The 21,613-nt window shown below is 34.8% G+C and overlaps 1 protein-coding gene across 7 annotated transcripts in view; it reads right to left on the reverse strand.

Moving 5' to 3' along the window:
- The window catches only part of ATG7 (autophagy related 7), a 122,334-nt gene that overhangs the window by 65,235 nt on the left and 35,486 nt on the right, over positions 1–21,613 (reverse strand). For 5 of the 7 annotated variants that reach the window (XR_775432.1, XR_775431.1, XR_775430.1 and 2 more), the window contains exon 18: positions 6,842–6,964. Coding sequence is in view for 3 of the 7 variants with exons in the window: in XM_010584450.1 (XP_010582752.1) it covers positions 6,842–6,964 (123 nt within the window). In the remaining 4 variants the exon portion in view is untranslated. Of the gene's footprint in view, positions 1–6,841; positions 6,965–15,456; positions 15,667–21,038; positions 21,090–21,613 lie in introns of those variants that run through there. The other 2 variants (XM_010584451.1, XM_010584452.1) reach the window with 2 other exon arrangements.

Below are 21,613 nucleotides of genomic sequence, written 5' to 3' on the forward strand. Positions count from 1 at the left end.
CATAAATTTGAAATTTCAAACAAAAAAGACAGCTTGATATCAACAGCAGTTTAAATTAAAAAAAAACTTCATTACACTGAATAGTTATCATTTCCTCTATCTCTGCCCCAAGTATTAATTCTTAGATTTGAATTTGCAGAGTTTCATTTAATTTGACTAATAACTATACAAGTTTAATAGATCTATCAATCTATGCAGCTAATCAGTAGCACCTTTTATTGAAGGATGCCAGCATTTACAAGTCAAAATTTGCAAGTAAAAGTATTTTATAAGGTTGTTTCATGTTTTTGAGACAAGGTCACATAGGATGTTTATGACAATATAGATTTATTCATTTGAAGTGATATGGGTAGCGTTTCTATAGCTGTCCTCACTTTTTAAATCTTGCTTTGGAATTCAAGCATTAATGAGGATTGATTGATGAAAATATGTTTGTAACTATTACACGCCAGGCTCTGGTCTCACAGGACTTCCAGCTCAGAAGTTTGGCAGGCTCTCATCCTTGAGATCTTCCTTGAAGCGTTCCTGTGGTACGGTCCACTCACAGAAATCTTTCTATTCTGTGCAACCCTACAATCAACTGTCCTTCCCCTTTCTTTCCCTTGGCTTCAACTAAGTAAAAAGACTGCACATGGCCCTCACTGGCCTGAAGGGACAAATATATATTTATTCAAATATATTATGAAACATGAGTATTTGTGCACATTGGTTGCTGATGTAAGTCCTAGGAAGAGCATTTGAGCATTATTAGTAATAATAATTGAAGTTATGAGTAAAGTTATCAGGGGAAAGACAAAGAGCTCATGTTTTGCTACAAAATAGAGGAAACACTTGACAGATACTTCTAAATTCTTCAAAGAGCAGCATAAGGTATCAACATAAAGACCATTCTTGGGCTTGTTCAAAGGCTATAAAACTCAGTTTGAACTGCTTTGTGTTGATGTAACAACTACCTCTCCTTGGCAAAATTTCAGCAGGAGAAATACCATAGATTCAGCAGAACACTGTGTGAAGGACAGACTTACTAAATCTATTTTAGGCATGTAATAGCAAAGCATAATAACCAGAATGCATTGGAAACTTACATACATTTTAAAATCTACTGTAACCAAGATTCATTTCTCATTTGGACTGTGTTCAACAGCCATTTTTTTGCAGAAAAAGTTTACCATTATTTGAAGATCTGGGAAATACTGCTTGATGAATGAAGAAAAATGATGACATTAATTGACATCATGAGAAAACTCAAGAAGAAAAAAACCAACCCACCTCCTGAAAGAAAACAGATTAATCTCTTAATCTCTTAAGGAAGAGATTCCAGGGCAGGCCTGGATCTGTCAAAGTGAATTTCTCCTGAAACGCACCAGATTAAAAACATGAAGGAAAACAAAAAAGCTCACAGACACAGAAAGTCTCAAATATTAATTTTGGTCTACCCATCAGTAGTGATTTTTTTAAGACATTTTCATAACACCAAGTAAAATTCAATTCTGAATACTACTTGGCTAACAGAAAAAAAATTGTTAAGTTACAGAACTTGCTATTATAATATTGTGTTGGGTTTTTCTGTTTTGTTTGGGGGGTTTTTTTTGGCTATTCATATGTTATTGTTTCAGCATCAAATACATTGCATAATATAATGCAGAATCAGAAACAAGAAGGATATTTTTAATAGCAAAACACATTGGAAATTCTGAATTTTCTTCCAAATTTGGATAAGCACAAAGTTCACTTTTAATACCAGCTGCCTATTATACAGCTAAGCCCTGTTCCCCAAGAAATAGCTGAAAAAATGGTCAGGCACAAACTTCAAATAATTGCAGAATCAGAATGAAGAAGGGTTTTGCATATTTTCTCCTATTCAAAGAACTCAAAGTACTTTACTAGCATGATTTTTATTTTTTTTTAATTAATCCTACCCTTCTACAGGATAAGAGTTCTAATCGGCATTGTTTGGGATACAGTAAACCAGCACAGCAAGGGGATTTTGCAAATACCAAATAGGGTTCTGACCTCACCAACCACTGACCACAAGAACTTGTCATAAAAACTATAGATACTATGGATCACATTGTAAGAGACAAAAAACTTGAAGTACAAAATTAATGAAGTAAAATAACACAGGCATCATGACCTGCTGGCACCAATATCTGACCTTTATAATCACATTCAGAAACATGACCTCTGGTCCAGATTTCATTTTTACCAAAATCCTTTATGATTCTTTATATCCTTTATAATCAGTCATAAAAAAAGTGAAAATTTTATTTCTTTTATGTAATTTATTATTTTCTTTCATCCTGATGAAAGCAGAAAGTATAGTAAAGCTTCCTAAAGCATCCAAATAATTTAGGAATTGAAATCCAAAGTAAGAAAGTATATTTATACTTGGGTCTTATTAAGAACAAAGGGAAATTAAGTTTCTGTACTTCTGAAAATGGATATAGCTGAAAAAGTCTTGTATAAAAATTCAACTACACATACTACAGTGAATTCATGGAAAAATTTCACTTTTGCACTGTTATCGCTCCTTCTATCAAAACTTTTCAACAGATGCCTCACTCCCAGTGATTTCAAGAGCACTTACGTATGTTCAACTAAGGATAAGCCTGGTTACTTTGCTTAACTAGGCCTTGAAGAACAGTGGCAGCTGTTTCTGAAGAAAAGGGGCAACAATAAAATGAGTACCCTTAAAGAAGTAAGTTTCTTACAAAATCTTACAAATGGGAAAGTTTCTTCCACAACTATGGAATGATCTTGACTAACGGTTTTATTAATGTGTCAGTTTTCACTTCCAGAAGTGTGCCACATCAGTAAAAATTAATCTTTAACACAAAAGTAGTTGAGTGCATATCAGGAAAGCTGTAATTTTAGACTAGATTAAATATAAAAAGCTCTCAACACCAGCAAAACCCAATACATTTTGCAGGGTTAAATCTGGCATATGTGGCAAGCAAACGAGCTGGTTTTAGAGATGCACTGTGATATGTAACCATCATAGGGCAGCCCAGTCAAATACCAAACTGGAAGTCATTCAGTTGGTTGTTGTTCTGTCTCCAAATCAACACCTCCAGTTTCTGATTAATAATTCAAGAGATGTATAGGCTTTCTCTATTTTAAGCCCAGCTACTAAATTGAACAAATGTCAAGTTAAAAAGTTTAGGTTAGGAGTAAGGAGACAAAGTGATCTGGAAAAGAGAAGTGCAATTTTTATGTGAGCTTGGGCAGCTCCCGAAGTGAACTGTATCCAGTGGAAACAAGGTCTAAGTGCTGACGTGGGAGTTTCCCACAGATTCTATTGGCTTTCAAAGCCATGCGTGTCATCAGAGTCTCTTGCTGAAGCTGTACATAAATATCTAACTGGTATTAAAAAAACAAAAAATGTTCCACAGAACCTAAATTAAAGCCAGATGTGGAAAAAGCAGATGCCTGAAAATTACTGTCATTTCAAGACAGAGTAGGAACACTTGCTAATTTTATTATTTACCGAGTAAATTGTCATGCTAAGGAAGTCATGTAGAACATTTATAATTTCCTGATGCATGTCATGTTAAAGAAATAGGTGCTCTATTGACTAAAACCCCTGCAATTAGTGTGAACTTTGAACCACAAACGAAATCTGTGTTATGATTCCTATGCTGGTTGTAGATTGAATTATGATTATATGCTTATCAGTCATTTTAAAAAGATAAGGTAAAGTATGTAAAGATGGTATTAATACTGATAATAATCAGGTCAACAGCACAGCACTAGAACAGGAAATCAAACAATGCAAGTTAAAAAGATACTCAGTAAGTGAAATTCTTCCACATCTTACTGCAAATTGTATTGCTTTAATCTGGGCAAACGCAGTCTGTGCTAAGCATGTAGGGAGGTAAGGTTTTCATGGAAACTTCAGGCTGTCCAAAAACATTCTATTTAATGGAGTCAGCCACTCCTTCTGGAATATGCATGACTTTTCCAGAATCTCTTTTAAACAACTCAAAACTTAGAAGCAATTTTAAAAAATTAGTTTAGTATTTAGCTCATTAAAGCATGTATATACACACATCATGAAAGCAGCTAAGCATTTGTTAGGTGAATTAAAAAAAGAAAAAGGTTAGGTGTATGATTTAACTTAAGATGCAATATGCTGAAGCATAAGACCAGCATGACAAAACCTCCAGTTCTTCTGACCAAAACAAAACATTCTGAGTGAAACATTCAATTAAACGCTCTTAATGAATCAACATTTTAAGAATGATCCTTTTCAAAGAAGAACAAGATTGAGTAGTTTCCCTATCAGATGCAAGTTTATTAGCCTAATATCAGTGATTTTATATATGGAATTACAACACAATTGTGACATCACTACAGTAATTTTAAGGTTGGATGACACTTAACTTTACAAATCTATTTTCTTTACAGTGGAGCAATGTCACTGGTCAAATTTTACTGGATAGGAGGAAAGGAAAATCTTCAGCTACTAGAAGCCATTTATATGGTCTCCAAAGCCAACAATCATCTACAAAATCTCTTTGAAGAGTTTGAGTGCAGAAAGACAAGTAACTTCTCAACAGAAAAATCAAATATTCTAATTACAAAAATAGGCTATACGTGTCTTATGAACCCTCTCGCTACTTCTGTTGCAGCTTTTAGAATGCCATCTATCAAGAATGCCTTAAATCAACCTAAAGAGCACTGATCTTAACAAATCTAATGCCTCCATTTTAGAGAATACATTCTGCCAACAGCAGCTCCTAAGTAGCCAGAAACCTGAAAAAACATGTCGCAGTCTTCAAACTCAGCAATATAAATTGCACCAGCTGCACCATATGAGAAAAATGAGCTCAAAATACAAGAACAATTCAGCAGAAAACATACTAAAAGTCTCTTGTCCACCTAAAAATTTTAATAACTGCCACAAATTATGTACTGAGGGAGTAGTGGAGGACAACAAAACTACCTGCTTCAACAGTGGCAAAAAGTAACAAAAGAACAGGTCTTTTAATCTGAAGAAAGCAAGCATGGTCCAGAATCTGCAAATAATCTGCCTGTTAGACCTGACCATTCATAAATACAAACTTTATCAAGACTATTAAAATAGTTAACCCTGATAAAACAAATGAGTTTTTACAAAAATATAGCAATGCTACAGGGAAGCAATCAAGAAGAGTCGCTGGTTCTATGGTAGCTGGCCTAATTTGAATGCATCAGCTTCGAAAATATTTTGTACATCAGTTTTTCCACCTATAAGCAATGATTTCACCACATAAACCTCACTGTTTACCCCAAAGATTTTTGAAAGCACACTAATTCCATTTTTTATGTTAAACTTTGAACTTCAGTAAGTTTCAATAAACTCACACCAGACTTTACATTTTTCTAAATGATATAAAAAACCACCTGTATATATTCTGAAGCTGCAAAAGAAATTTATTAATTAATATCTGCAAAATAATATATTACTAACTAGGGAATTTTAATGGGTTTTAATGCTGTCATTAGCAGCCCAGACACTTCTTAGCAGCCTAAAAGTCAGGTATAGTAACCAGACTACAATCACTTTTATTGTTAACGAGTAGCACCTGTTAAAGGGTATTTGTTTTCCTTTCTTAGATCCCTCTCTAATATATATATATAAACTTTTTCTAGGTATCATCAGGCTGATTTAAGAATGCATCAGGTACTTCACAGTTTAATGTCTCCAGCATCTGCTCCAATTATTTTAAAAGGCTAAAACATGAAACAGAGAGTCAAGTCATCATTATCCCCCGCAAACCTTATTAAGCAACACTGTTGAGCCATTTCCAGCTGAATAAACAGCTATACCATTTGCACAGGCTACAGTAACAGAATAATCACATCTCAAAGCCAACTTCAGAAACATCCATGTGATACGACTACACCAAAATTTAATTATAGATGTAGAACAGTACAGACATTTGCTGATGGACTAAGGATTACAAATCATTATTAAAATACAATATTAAGACATATACCTGTTTCATTTTTTTATGGGACAAACTCAATATCACAGCTCTTTAGACACAGTTATTGCCCATGAGAACAAAACATACCCTAATTTCATTCCACATTACAACTTTTGTCACTAGACAAATAAACAGCATTGTTTTTTCCCACATTATAATCCATCAAGCAGTATAATAATTACATTTTGATTGACCTAAAATGATAATTGATTTCCTTATACCACATAACACAAGTCACTTGTTTTTGTTTTTTTTTTAAAGCAATACTTGAAAACTCAGATATAAAAAGTTATGATTAATTTAAGAGAATGTCTAACCTACCTAGGAACCTGTGTAAATACTGTGGTTCTTAGCACATAGTGGGCTCTGTGCTATCATAGCCACCTATAATCAGTACTTGTATACAGTACTCATAATGCTTGCACAAACTGCAGTTTACCCTGCCAGTGAAACACACCCTAAAAGACAACAGACAGGAACTTTCCTGATATAAATTCAGAACTGTCAAGCAACAACTGTTACTTAAAATATTTCTGTAATTTCACTAAATGTGACAAAAATAAAATGAATAATAATAATAGTGTTACATGTTTCTAACTAGATGTCAACACGCATCCCATCATCTATCCATGAAAAAGAATGATCTCTCATATCCAACAATATTTCTTATTCTATAGCATTAAGAGGACACATCTTATCTCACTAGATGGAATAAGCACGTGGCTTATGTAAATCATCCTGTAAATCAAATACTACTGCTTGATTCTATCAGCGATTCATTTAATCACATGGTTATACAGCTGAACATAAAACCAAGCACCCTTTACTGCCACCTGTTTATTCTTAACATCCGAATTGTATTTTCTTACCTCAGCAGCCTGTGTCTCCTGGTGTAATAAAGTTAGACCTGTCAAGTCTTCTAAGAAGGAATGTGAAGAATTAAAAACTTTAGCTAGGAAATTAAACCCTTCTCGTTCATACTGGTCAAGGACCTGTCAAATAAACAAACAGAAAAGTATTTCAAATATAACACCCATAACGTGATTCATCATCATATTTTGCTTGCAAAATAAAAGTACAATCTTTTTGAACACTCAGAAAATGACTGTATATTGCAAACAGGTAAAAATTACAGAGAAAAGAATGATCTTTTCTCCCAAATCAATTTCTAACGTGGGGAAGGGTGGAGGTAAGAGGAAAGAGGAGTGAGGTTTACGATTTACTGTTTTAAACATATTTTTAACCTTATAACAAGACATGATATGGCAAGAAGAAAAACTTAGTTGCAAAGTCACGAATGGAGCATTTGAGTTACACAAAACAGAGTAAAAGACTGTTCCAATGTATCAGTTAAGGGAAAGAACCATGCTGGGACAGACTGAAAAATTCTCCAAGTCAGTGTCCAAGTCCAACATCCTCTCAATCTCCAGAGATTCAGGATTCTGATACTATTGTATCTTAAAGGACTCTCTATTTTTCTGCTCTAATCTTCCCAGTTTATCTTTTATTTTGAGAATCTTAGAGTCCTACAAGAATTGTGAGGAAGGTTTTAGCCTATGCTCCTCTCAAACCCCTGACCATGAAGAATTTTACTTCATGCAGCTTTAGCTTAAATAACTATTTCGCAGGCTGATTTCAATCAACTATGACGGAGATTGAGGAAAGAAAAATATCAAAGATGAACATGACTCTACAAGTTTTGTGAAAGCAGGTAGCAACAAAATGAAAGAACTTATGATCGAGCAATCGCAGTATCCATTGTCTTCCTATTTTTGTTCTGAGTTCTACCACTGATCATTTAATATTCTGCTCTGCTGTCATCATTCTCACAGACGAAGCAGCTGAGCTTGACACACTGCAAAGCAACTTTTCCTATAAATATTCATGTAGCAGACCAGGACGCATGCAGGGACTTCAGAAACACACAATATTTTAATACAAAGGAGCAGTATATATGACATCGATAGAGATGCAGGGGAAGGATCATCAGTATCACCCCATACAGAGAAGATGCAAGCTCTTCAGAAGAGTCCATGGAATGGCTTAATCCATGAAACTGAATGCCTGCCAAAAACCTTGTAATGTGAAAGTTATCATTGCCTTTCTCAACACTTACATCTTCATCTCAATCGTCATCCTCCACAGATAATTCAATATCAGTTCAAGAGTGAAGGACAGAAAAGGGGGCTAATGATCAGGCAGTTTCACAGATGGCTGTTATTTTTCAGAATGGCTGCTATTTTTCAGAATGATGATAATTTCCAAAACCCAGCATCTGTAAAAGCCAGCACCTCTTCCAGTTGCTGATTCTGATAATCTACTCCTGCTTCTCACCCTCCCGACCACGTATGCTGTTCCTGTGTATTTAAACCCTGTGCATGTTAAGTCCCCCAATGAGTCCCTCCTTACCACATCAATTTTTACAAGCAACATTGCATTGCTGTCATATCACACTTTTCAGAAACACATCCTCTGCAGACAGTGGAGTTTAGCTGTACTTGAAAAAAGCTCCAGCATAAGCCCAGCACTCATTAAACACCAGAGAATCCGCAACCAACTACATCTCTAACTGCCCAGCCATGGGACAAGTACCAAATCAGACATCAAGATATGGTTCCAGGACTCCTGTCCTCAAAGAAATACTTGATTTTTCATTCTCTGATGTATAAATTTCCAAACAAATCACAATATTGTGCCCATCCATAACTTCTTATAGCTTATCTGTGCAAATCATGTATCTATTTTTAACTTCTCTCATTTTGGTGTAGTACTTGCAGAACAAGTAAGTGGAACACATGAAGTTCTTTTATACAGAACACTGCTACAGGGGCTGTGGACAACCTTTTTTCACTGTATATATTCTACCCTTATTTTGGGAGAGAAGCAGTAAGAGAAATTTGTACAGCTTAGGTACTCCTTAAACATATCCACTCTTACTGGACGGACACGTTCCCCGTAACCAGGGGAATTAATTTCCTCTGGAAAAGAAGAAAAAAACCACCCTGGAAGGACTGCAGTTTGTTCTATTGTGAAATAGGCAATTCAGCAAAGTGAGCTCCATTCCAAGGTTTAAAAATGAGCAGACAAGTCCTGCTACCCCTACCCCCAAAGAAGAAGCCATTCATCCTTCTTTGGACAATAGGGGGGAAAGGGGAGGGCAGGGGGGAGAAAATTGTTTCATTATGAATTCATCTAACTCAACCAAAATCACAGCTTACTCTCAACAATGTTACTCTTTTCTAGTTTAACAATCCCTAAAGGTCTCAAATAACCTTTGCATTGATAAATCTCAAAACTGCGGGAACTTGCACAGCCCAACAGCATTCTTCAGCAAAACACGTCCACTGAGTTCTACAGGAATTCAAGCTCATTTAAAAAAATACTTATATTTAGCTGACAGACTGTAAGTTTATCAGTAAAAAACAACTGGGATCTGCACTCAGATCTTCATGCAAAATGTCCATTTAACAGCAAAATTATCTACTGCATATTTAGGTTTCAAAAAAAACCACAAACAGAAACAACTGAAACACAACTATGAAGAGGAAGAAGACAGATGTAGGTGACTATGACAAACATTTCGCACCTTCTTGACCACACTTTACACTTCTTAAATAAATAAATAAATAAAAACTGCATTTCATGTTCTTACTAAATCTGGAGAAATTGTTCTTCATACTTTAAAGATTTATTTTGCCACACATGGGTTTTTGTGTATTTGTGCCATGACCCATAAACATAATCAGAAATTAAAAAAAGAAAAAAGGAAAGGAAAAAAAGAGATTAAAAAAAAGCTTAGGAGCATTTCTTAGGGTTTTTCTTGTTGTTTTTTATTCCTGAGATAAACACACCAAGACAAACTCATCTGACTGTTCACAATGCAATGCAAAGAACTGGACAACTTCAGCATCCCATTTGAGATGTGTCCTCTTAATATTATCCATTATATATATTGTGAAATTGCACTGTGAATATATACATACATTTAATGACTATCCTGTGTTTCAAAATGCTAATATAAACCCACCAGATGTGCAGAAGTCTCTTGCATCTGGCTCTTTGCAAAACACTGTAGTCAGACATCAACTTATAAACTTGGATTACGTTCACAGCCCTACCAGTATATAATCCTCAAAGCTATCAGCATTATCAAATGTGTTGCTACTGCTTTAATTCATTGGAGCCACAATACAGAGCTTATGAGACATCTTTTTAGTGATGTAGGCTAGATTATAGTTCATAGTATGTTGAAACAATATACAGCCTATACACAATGAAACTGTAGCCTTATTCTAAAATATTACAGCATATCAAAGAAATGCAGGGACAACAACAAGATATATTTGTCTCCTCCCAGAGGTAAAAATTGCTAAAAGATGTATACTGCCTTGGGATATGCAAATATTATGAACAGAGCAGGGAACTATGGGCAACCTTACTAAGTGTATCAAATAGCCTTTAAATCTGGTTGATTTTGTTCCTCAGCTAACTATGCCTTGATCCTCATTTCTAAATAACTATGACTCAAGCCTGACGTGAAAATTTCCAGGTATTGCTTCCTCAGAAAGTACATTACTTCAGTGTGTCAGGGTGCTCTGTATAAACTGCCCTGGTTTATTTCAGAGACGTGCTTAACCTTTCTATATTCCCTGCCATCACTATAAATGAATTCTTATGTACTCACACAAAGCAGACTGCATGACTACACTGAAATCCACAGTGTCTAGCATTAGCTTTGGATGAATCACCTGGAAGAATTTTTATTAAATCCAAGTGCCCTTTGTATTGTGATTAGCATTGAAGAGACTAGGAAGTCTCCCATTAAGTGTCTTTTAAAATATTAATAAAACATTAATAAAGTAAGATCACAGAACCATGAGTTGAAGGTATATAATTTTTAATATGACCAAATCTGCTATCGTTATGGAAAGATTTAAAAATGCATCTTCACCCTGTAGAAACTCCATCATGTCACACTGCTAGACTTTCCATGGCGCTACAATGGCTAATTTAGGTTAGGGTAACAAATCTGACTATAGACACAGTATCTTAAAAACCTAAACCTGAAGTACAACAATACAGAGAATTTTTCTTGTATTGGCACCCACAGAACCCTGAGAAACTTCATAAAAAAGTGTACTTGCTGATTATAATTACTTGTTTTTTATAATGGGAACAGCCTGCTGAATAGAAGTATCTGTTAACTAGTTTTAAAACAGAAATTCCACCCACATGGCCCAGAGAACAACACATCAGGGAGCCAAAGAATGACCTGGCAGCATCACTCTGTTTGTTACCTGAGCAGTGGTGGCACCATTAAAGAAGGCATATACAATAATGAAATCCTTTTAATATAGGCAGCAATTGAAAGAGCATTTTTTCACCTTCAGGGAATTTCCCAATTCAGAGAATTGAAACTTTAAAATAAATACCACAAAAGGGATAAACACCATTAACTTGCCCAAATCTCACATTTACTATACAAATTCAATAACAGCTCTCTTCTGATGAATGTAATGTGGTATATATTTGTTCAGTAGCCACTGAACATACCTCAAAAAGAAAAAAGAATGGGGCAAAATAAAACTCATCTCAAATTCCTGTGCCAGGAGACCACACAGGAATCCTCTGCAGGTCATCAGGAATAAAGCCAGTCTAGACATCAAATAGGCACAAAATAATTCTAAAAAATGTTTCCAGATTTAATAAGTACCCAATTTGTTGCTGTGTGGAAAGGAAATTTTCTCCTATTTAATCATGTCCAGCAGAGTCTAAAGGCCCATGGTTGGAATGAACTTGCTTTTTCAGTTCTTAACAGTTCTCTTTGCTGCTAACACTGTACTAGGTACCAACATGATCATTCTGAATAACAGCTTTACAGGAGGAAAATGTTTGAGAGATGTTAGAATTTTTGTTATTATTGATCTCAAATTAGTTACTATCTGACCGCAGATGTAAAAACCCCCTCACAAACTTCTGGGAATAAACATGTCACTATCTAGTCATGCAGTGACATGTCACTATGTAGCAATTAATTTGCTCAAGCAGGGAAAACTGCAAAGCAGCAAAAAAAAGAACCAGAAGGATATAATTCTTCTCCCTAGCAAGGCAAGCTGGAGGAATACAGATTTATTAAGTAACTCTTATATTTTCTCACTGCACGTCACTTTTCAGAGCTTAGGAGGAGAATTAGAAAGTAACACGACTTCCGTGTTTCACATCTGTTACAAATACTGTCAGGAGAAGCCATGTTTTAAAACCACACTCTTTTCTGACACATGTAAATCTTCTCTCAGGTTGATGATATATCCTTGGTCCCAGTCTCCATTTTACAGAGCCAGAGCTACAACTGATTTTTCACATGATGGCATTTTAATAGAACAAATGAATCTGTGGATGCACATTATCACAACAGGCATAAATTAATGTATTGCTAGAGCCTTTTGTGTAAATGATACACAGTAACCCATTTTATTAGCAATCTTTTTATTCTTGTCTATTTACTGAAGGAAAAAAAAAGGGAATCTCATGGTAGGAGGAAAAAAATAGAGGCTTAGAGTAAAAGAACTTGTTCTGAAACGAGAAACAGATGTGCAGCCTTGGTGTTATATTCTTTTTAATAGCATTCTTCACAAAGAAGTCTCAATTGCTGGGTAGAAAGACATACAGAAAGACAATCTGGCTCCAGGATTGCTTTATAGCATAAAAGTTAATATCTGGTTAGGTAAAAATACAAAAAATAAACTCTTAATCTCAAGAACCTGGCCACTGATGTAAAACCGGCTCACATTTTACGCCTCATTTCTGTCACATAATTTTTAAACTTTTTACCAGTATTTACATTTGTTTTGGCTTTTTTGTTTTCTAAGTAGTTAGCATCTGTAGAGCTTGAAACAGTGTTATTTTATTTTTCCTGGAAAGTAAACAAGAAATGAATGCTACCAGATTTATTGTTTACACTAAATAGGATACATGGGTAGCCTACCTCCAAAACAATACGGGTGCTGTGTTTTACACTCTTCCTGGCTTTAAACACTTTCCACTCAAAAAAGACAGCACACTTCCCCTCCCTGCCCTGCCTCCCCCCAAAGGGGATAGATACTTCATTAAACATTTCAGAGTCAGAAAAATCACAACACTCAATTTTAGAAATTTTACATGCCTAGATATATTTTTGCACAGTGCTAACTATCCAGTTATCACAGGCAATGCAGAATGAATAGGAAACTACTCTGAGTGTTAGCATGCTGAAAAGAGACATTTTGGTTTCAGCACCTGCTTGGAAAATAAGGAAGACATGTAAAAGCCTTGCCAGTTAAACGCTTCAAAGCTCAGTGTATCTGCTATTAAAACAGGAAGTTTAGTGAAAGACTACAGTGCTGTGAAGAATCCTCCTAAGTGAGGCATGTGAGCCATTGGGATCTTGGGTCTAGGCAGTTGCACAGGCAGCAATGCTAATGTTCAAAATTTTATCATGAGACCCATAATTCTGGTTTCCTTAAAAAATCTTCAGCTCCTAGGCTCTTGCCTTTTCATGAAGTTCTCTATTTTTACTGCCATTTGGTCCTAAAAAGTTGTAAAGAAAAGCCTAATAAGGTGATCCTGCAATACACCTATGAAAAAGAATGCAACAAACCTAAACTTTTTTGAACATCACATAATGAATTTTCAGGGACTCAGTTAATGATATTGGAACAGAAAAGTCTGACTGTTACATGAGCACAAAGATTATTCTTAAGACACTTCATCTTTTGATAGTACTCCAAGTATTGTCTAAAATGTGTGTATGAATGATCATACAGATTTGTGCTTTCACACACGACTAAGTTTTACGAACAACATCATAAAATAAAGTTCTGAAGAAGGCTGCATTCCAGGTGCACACTGAAGAAGGCTATTCTGAAAATATTGGAAGGTTATAAACCACAAGGCAAAAATGGCATCATTTTTGGCTCATGTCCAAATAATTAAAACACCCTTTGCATACACAATTTTCTCCTTACCTTCCCATAATCAGTATTAAAAATGAAAGCAAATCAGTATAAAACCTTAACTAATCCAAGTACAATATGCTGAAAATTCATTTAAGAAGGAGATTGCTGTTTTAATTTAGAGTAGGAATGTAGTGATACAAATGTGTTTTGTCTGTTGCTATTGCCTACACTGAGTTTGAATTGCAATGGACCAAAAATGGAGTATTAACTTACTGAAGAATAGGCCCTGAAAGGTCTCAACAAGATTTTTTTTAGCTTAGGACTTTTCAGTTTCTTCTTTTGGATAATGAAAAGGAGGAAAGTAGAGTTCTTAGAGATTTAAGAGATGTCAGTTTAAGCATGATCTTGTCAACATTAAGTTCTCGGGAACTGCATGCATTCTGAGCTTTTCTGAAATAAGCTTGTTGTGTTTTATATACAAGTAAACATTTTTCCTGGTGTGAATCGATAGACTGATAATACAGACAAAACTGCGAGATTTTTATTTTAGCTACTCTTTCCTTTCTAAAATATTTCTCACAAATTATTTTAAACATAACTGCATCTTCAGATTATAGTCAGTATAAGGATTTTCTACTGGACAGCGTACAAGTTTAAGGCATTCCTTGCCTGAAAGCATTAGTAAATAGAAGTGAAAAGAAAGAAAGGGATAGAGAGGGAGGGTAGAAAATAAACATCTCAATTTTAGAGACTGAGAATAGAGGAACAAAAGAGTTTTCAAGTCGACAATATCATTAGATCATCTGTCCTGACCTCTTTTAATACATGGGTATATCCTTCAGTCACCTAATAGCCATCTCTTGCTCACTCTACGTTTTACACTGGACGGATATTTACAACTTTATTTATCCCCATTCTGCTTCCTGTCCGAAATTTATGCTGATTAGCTCATCAGTAGTTACAACATTTTTGGCTCCAGTTCACACTGGCATTAGTCACTATCTATTGTACAGCAACTGCAGAAAGCCCTTCTTTTTCCCCAGTCGCATCTGAGCTTTTTGACGATTTGTGGCTGGGTAATCTGTTTGTTACCTATATATAGGGACAGGCATCTATAGCACAATTCTCTTTTTTGCCTTGAAGAAACAGTCCAGAAACAGCATCCATTTTCCGCAGACAATCCCTAATGCTAGGAGTGAAGCAAGGTCACTTCTAAGTGATCTAAGAAAATTATTCTTTTCACAGAAAAGAAAATGTCTTATGCTGAATACTGTTTTGGCTGTCTATACAATTTGATTCTGTAAAGACTGGAGTGGTCCATCTTTGATGGGTTGACTTAAGCAAGCAAAAAGCCAGTAATGACTGGGTACTGCATATGAAGTCATTTATTCCATTTAGCTCTCCCCCGTCATCAGCAGTTCAACAATAAGGCATGATCTGTCAGACACTAAGCACCCAAAATTATCACTACCTTAAGCAGAAATTGCAGCTGCTCAGTAGTTACTAAATCCAGGTCTCTAGCTTAAAAATCCATATTTTGTAGACTATTTCAGAGCAGAGGATTTTATTATCTGGATGTGCTACCACACCTATGCAAAACAGCACTGGAGGAACAACAGCATTTTCACCAAAACTACACATATTTACTGGATTTCATCAGTTTCAGTTCTTTTACCATCTTTTTAAATTCAATGTCCTTCCCTTTTTCCAATTTTAAAGAAAACAGAAGAACTTCTGGAAAGACACAGATATAGGCAACCCTGTAAAAATGTGGAAAAATTGAATAAAGGTTAAATCTAACTTAAACTGTTATAAAATGCCTACATGGGCATTTGCAAACAAAAGAACTGTTGCCCAATAAAGTGAGGCTGATGATTTGTTAAGTTTAACAAAAGAAAATAGGTATAGATGCAGACAGACTCCTGCAATGAGAAGAATGCAGAAAAGCATAAAAGAAGAAACTACAATAGTTAAAAACAGGAAGGTATTAAAAAAATAACTGGGAAAAGATGTAGTACCCATCCCTTTAATATCATGAGATTAAAAATATAATTCAAATACAAGTAAACTATATATAATTTAAATATTGCAATCTAACATTTTAGCATCATTTAAATATGAGATTATAATAAAGCAAGTTCTATTTGCATAAAGATTAGGGGAAAAAAAAAAAGATCAGACTCTCACATCATCACCCAATGCCATGAAACAACTGTTACAAGACCTAATTATAGAAGAGAGAAACACGGATGTAGTTCCGTTCTTTCACTGATGCACGTTGGCATTACTTTTTAATATGTAAAGAGGTAAAATTATGGTCAAAATTGTCAAATGCACACTGTGCTGCACTGTAGAAATCTGAAGTACTTGGCTATCAAATTTATCAATGCAAGAGAGTGCTTTGGACCATAACCTTGTATGCCTGAAAATTTTCATTCATGTGATTTATACTTCACTTTTATGTAACCGTGCCAATTTTTCAAATTAGTTGCAAGTTTTTCTTATATACACTCTAACAATTGACAATTAGCACTCTTTGCACATAACCGATATGAACAAGAATTTTGTCTTGCTTATGGCACTAAATATGTCAACATATTAAATAACTTTTTTATTAGTAACTAATATTAAAGAATCGTGTACATTCCAGCCAGGAACATGTGGGGGTTTTTTTCAATTAAAGTGATTCCTCACCTTACAAATAAAAAATCTAGGCATAAATGGCAGACATGAAGCATACTGTGTCTATATTTTCTTTGATGAATGTGCATTGAATCCTTGGAATAACTGAACAATAAATAAGGGAATAGAGGCATTAGGTTGCAAGTATGCAAAAACCTTATGGAAGTAAAAGGAACAATTACAAATTACTCATATCCAGCAAAACAAAAACCTGACCTTTTCAGTTCCAGGCAGAAATCTACAGAATTAGGTTTGAACTGTTTCTACATTCAGCAATGGTGGGATGAACATCATCACCATACCATCTCTACACATTATATGTTCCTCATTTTTATCCAGTTCAGTATTCTCTAACTTTGTCTTTGCAATTCTTATATGAAAGTCTGTCAGCAAGTATATATTTTAAGTCAAAGTATTTTAGTTCAGTTTTGTTTTTACTGACACAAAAGGAATTCTGTAACAGCTTCACAGAGATGACATGACAGCGTTAAGTTGCCATTAGAATAAATAATTAAAAATGGTATTCTAGACACAGTTAGATATTGCACGTGTCAATACCAGAAAATTGTGGTGATGCTATCTCTTTCCTACTGATTGATAGTCCTTTACTTTGTACTCATTGCAGTTAAGAAGTAATTGAATTGAAGAAGAAATACTGAAAAAACAAAACTAAAAAAACTCTAAGACTCATACAATTTAATTTAAATGCAACAGAAATACAACCTGTCAGAAATATGAATCAATTGTTTTTAACAATGGCAGGTTTCTTCTTCCCCTTAAAAACAGTGTTTTAAAGTTAGTTAAACTTAAAAATGGGAAAATTAATTTTATTCATGGTGTAGAAACTGTATTATATATGAGTATTTTAACTTAAAGACTTCAATTAATTGTTTTTTTCTTTTAGTTCAGATAATACAGATTTCTATTTAAGATGGACTTCATAAACCATTCTCTCTCCCACTTACAACTGCTTGGAATAATACCTTAACATCCATTTAAGATCACTGAACAACTACTGGAACATATTTTTACTTCTTTTAATGCTCTTTAACATGGAGACAAGCAAACTAGTCAATACCATGGACCAGACAGTCACACCAGCTGCTTCTTGGACAAAATTCTGGGATTCTCTGCAACATGGATTTGATGCTACTATCTTACATGGTATGCTGCCACATCAGCATAAATCAACATGCTATTTCACTTAAACATCAGGAAACACTTAACAAATTCACCAAATAAAAGAAACACGAAATAACAAAATCATCTGTTTTCTTCTCTGAAGGGCAAAAGTGTGTTACTTATTACTAGAAAGGGATTCTTAATCTAGCAACTTTACTATTCCAAAACCAAAGTAATAATAACAGAAGAGCTGATTTTCTGGAGCAAAATGAAGAGGGAATAAAACAAATTTCAGAGAGTTGTATGTTCTCTGTTCTTTTTTTCTCCCTTCTTCTTTCTCTCTCCCTCTCAAGAAACCTTCTTAATCATTTAATCAGCGGCTTTCATTTAACCCACTGCAAAGAACACACTCAAGAATGGTTCCTAAAAACACTTTGCAGTAAACCTTTGCTATCTACTCCCTTGTGCCATGAAGACAAACCATAATGATTTGGGAAGGAATGTTGTTTTAGTTTGTTATTTAAACACATTTTCTATGACAAGTTGCATTTAAACTCCCTACGATATCTAATGGTTGCATCTCCCATCCAGGAAGAAGTTTTACATGATGAAGACAAATGGATTGACTAGAATAAAGACAATTATCTTAGGATAGGGGAGGGGGCTGGTTAATAAAAACTGGTTTTGCTCAGCAAAACATAAAAGATGCAAACCTCCAGTTTTCAACATTTAAATACAGTTGCAAACACCCACACTCAAAACAAACATTTTGACACTGCACATACAGCTGCTAGCTTCTGAGAAGCCAAGATTTACTTATCCTGAAGTCAGAAGCTTTGAAAACACATCCTCCTCTCAGAGCCCTGAACTCAAAAAAATCCTCACGCATGTGAAAATAGCTGGGTGGGTGGTTTAGTCTCACAAGACACAAACCAATCTTTAACTTTTTATAAACCACGTCAATTCTTAATACAGATAAATACATTAACAACATAAGCTAAAATGGAATAATGTCTTACCAATTTATTGTGGAGAAGCTCTAGTTCCTTCTCCTTAAGAGAAATAGTAAGTAAAAACAGCAAGAAATTAGTCCCTGCTGTAACTCCAACTAAATTATAACAGAATAAGAGAGAGTAGTCAAAAGAAAAAGTCTCCTGAATTCTTTTATACTTGCTACATTTATCTTAGTTGAAGAAAACATAACAAAACAATGAATTGATTAAGAAGCGATTTCACAGATATGTTAGAAGTTGAAATGAAGGTACAATAGAATGTCTAAGAGCAATTTTTCATTAAAGATTTCTAGCGTCATCATGTCTGGGGAAGGGGAGAAGAGGATAACTAAACACTGCCAGCAGCTGTATTGGTTAAAGTTTTGAACTATCCTTCTTATGATCTGACTGATTTTTTAAACAACCTTATGTCTCTTCAGTACCATAAGATAAAGCATCAAGTTTTGTTTCTTTTTTTAAAATCCTCTCTTCTATTGACTTTGGGAGGCTATTTGGTGTCAACAAACCATATTATCTATTAAACATCAATAAACTTGCATCCCACAACTCTGAATAAGTGATGCAAAACATTCATCATTTCTAACTCTTACAATCAGCCATAACAGTGCTAACACATGGGAATGTCAACCTGCTTTCTGAATTTTGGTAAATGGTATGATTTAAGATTGAACATAATTATGTTCTACCTCTCCCCATGTTCCTTCCATTTACAACCTTTACTGTGGAGCTGTTACATGCAAAAGGCAGTTTATTTGGCACTACTGTCTTCACATAGGATTAGCTATGATGTTTCCAGTCATCGTGATGGACTAAGCAAGGAGTAACAAGACATAACTTCTCCACTGAACTACACATACTTCATTAACATCGGAGGGGGGGGGAGGGGTGTTGAGATATAGGACAGAGATAATGACCTCTCTCCCACCTTATTAGATTTCAGTGTTGCTGGTTTTTTTAAGTTCCATTTTTCAATTATCATCCATCCTGTCTGAACACCTCCCCACCTTCTCCAATGCACAAAACTGAATGAATACACTGCTGATTCCACACCCTTTTCTCTGTTCACATAATAGGGTAATGTTTAAAGTTAATGTTACTTTTAAGATTTCTGGGGTTCTTGATCACATCTGCCCTCCTCTAAGGGGACAAAACTCCATCATAATGGTCACATTACCATGGTCATAATTTCTTAGTGTGTGATGTGGTATTCTTAGTACACATCATAGCTTCCTTCTGTTAATATCCTTTTATTGGGCATATTTTGTTGGCTTTATAATGAAAATTCAGTATTTTTGAAATAGTAAGACCAGGCGTTATTTTCAAGAATGCACATCTTTCAGGCAACCAGCAGTAAAACCATCCTCACCATGACTAATTTTGAAAATACGTATTATTTCGATTCTTACTGAATTTAAAATTTATATCCAGAGAGGTAAAGACTGCCTGAGATTTCAAAAGTTGTGGACAAGGTAGTCCTGCCTCCTGCTCCCCCCAGTTAAAAGGACATTTTTAAAAAGAAGAAAAGAAAAATAATAAATTTCTCTAAGTCATTTAAAATAAAACAGATTTCTATGCTACCTTAAGAATAAGAAAAGTATTGCATTTAACTCAGTATGCTGAAAATATGCCTAGGTATATTAACGATGCATTCTTTAAGTCTGAATGAAATCTATCCAGTATTAATACAGAGGCTGCACTGTACATAGAAGTGTCAAATGTTAACATATGTAAATTCAGGAAATAAGGAAAGTTATAAACAGACTCAGTTACATAGACTTAATGTTACAGCACAGCTACAGAAATAACTCTTTTTAAACATTCTTTTAAATTTTTGTAGTGTTCATTCCTGAAGGACAAACATTTCTCCCCATTTCCTCCATCATTTCTGCAAGCTATGCAAGAGTTAGCTTTTTTTAGTACAGGAAAGACCAAGGTTCCCCCCCCCCAAGACTTATACATCTCTACTTAACATCAACACAATACTTAAATCGAGAAATGTATAATATAAAAAGATATAAAAGAGTTTCGCTGACAGATGGTACAATATGCTGTTACTGGGAGAAAGCAAATATGAAAGTCTTTTCTCAATGCAGCTAGGGCAAATATGAAGGGTCTTGTCTTGCTGGAATCAAAATTAAAATTATCTCTACTGAAAAAAATCAGTAAATTACTGAATGCCACAGGTTACTGTCATAACTGATCAGAACCATTTAAAGTAAAAATGCATGCGAAGCAGTTAGCAGATGACAACAATAAAAGCGTTGTTATGTCTACATGATGATAGATTTCAAAACCGAAACACTCATAAATAACTTACGCAACACAGGCGCTCAGTAAATGTCACAGTAGAAGTGTTTAATGTATTCCTGGGATGTTAAAAAGGGAAAACATCTGCAAGGGTAGGGAAATGTCTTGACTGAAAACAGAAACTGCAACATAGTGCCTAGAATACCAACCCTGATCCTAGTGTCTACCCCTCGATGAAATGCAATGAAATTGAAAAACATTTAAAGGTAAGTCAGTAAAATTACTCAGTGGTTAAAAAACCTATAACTTAAGCAGCTCAATTTTTCAGCATACTGAATAGAAAGTTGAGAAAGGACTTGAAAATTAGTAGAGATACTTATGCAGCTTTTTTTTTTTTTTTTTTAATCTGACAGTGGAGATAATTACATATCAGAAGAATTTTAGTAGGGGAAGGAGAGAAATATCTTTAAGGAAAATAAGTTAGCTTTCTAGCTCATGGACGAAAAATCCAAACTCTGGAGGAAATAAGATCTATGAGCTATATGTAAAAACAGAGGGGGCATCTATACATCCAAGTTGGCTAGTAGCAATAATCTCTTCTGACATTAAACTCTGAATCTATGAGGTCTCCTGGTTCAGTCCA

Source organism: Haliaeetus leucocephalus, unplaced genomic scaffold (genome assembly GCF_000737465.1).
Source record: "Haliaeetus leucocephalus isolate CR32 unplaced genomic scaffold, Haliaeetus_leucocephalus-4.0 Scaffold984, whole genome shotgun sequence".
Classification (NCBI taxonomy): Eukaryota; Metazoa; Chordata; class Aves; order Accipitriformes; family Accipitridae; genus Haliaeetus; species Haliaeetus leucocephalus.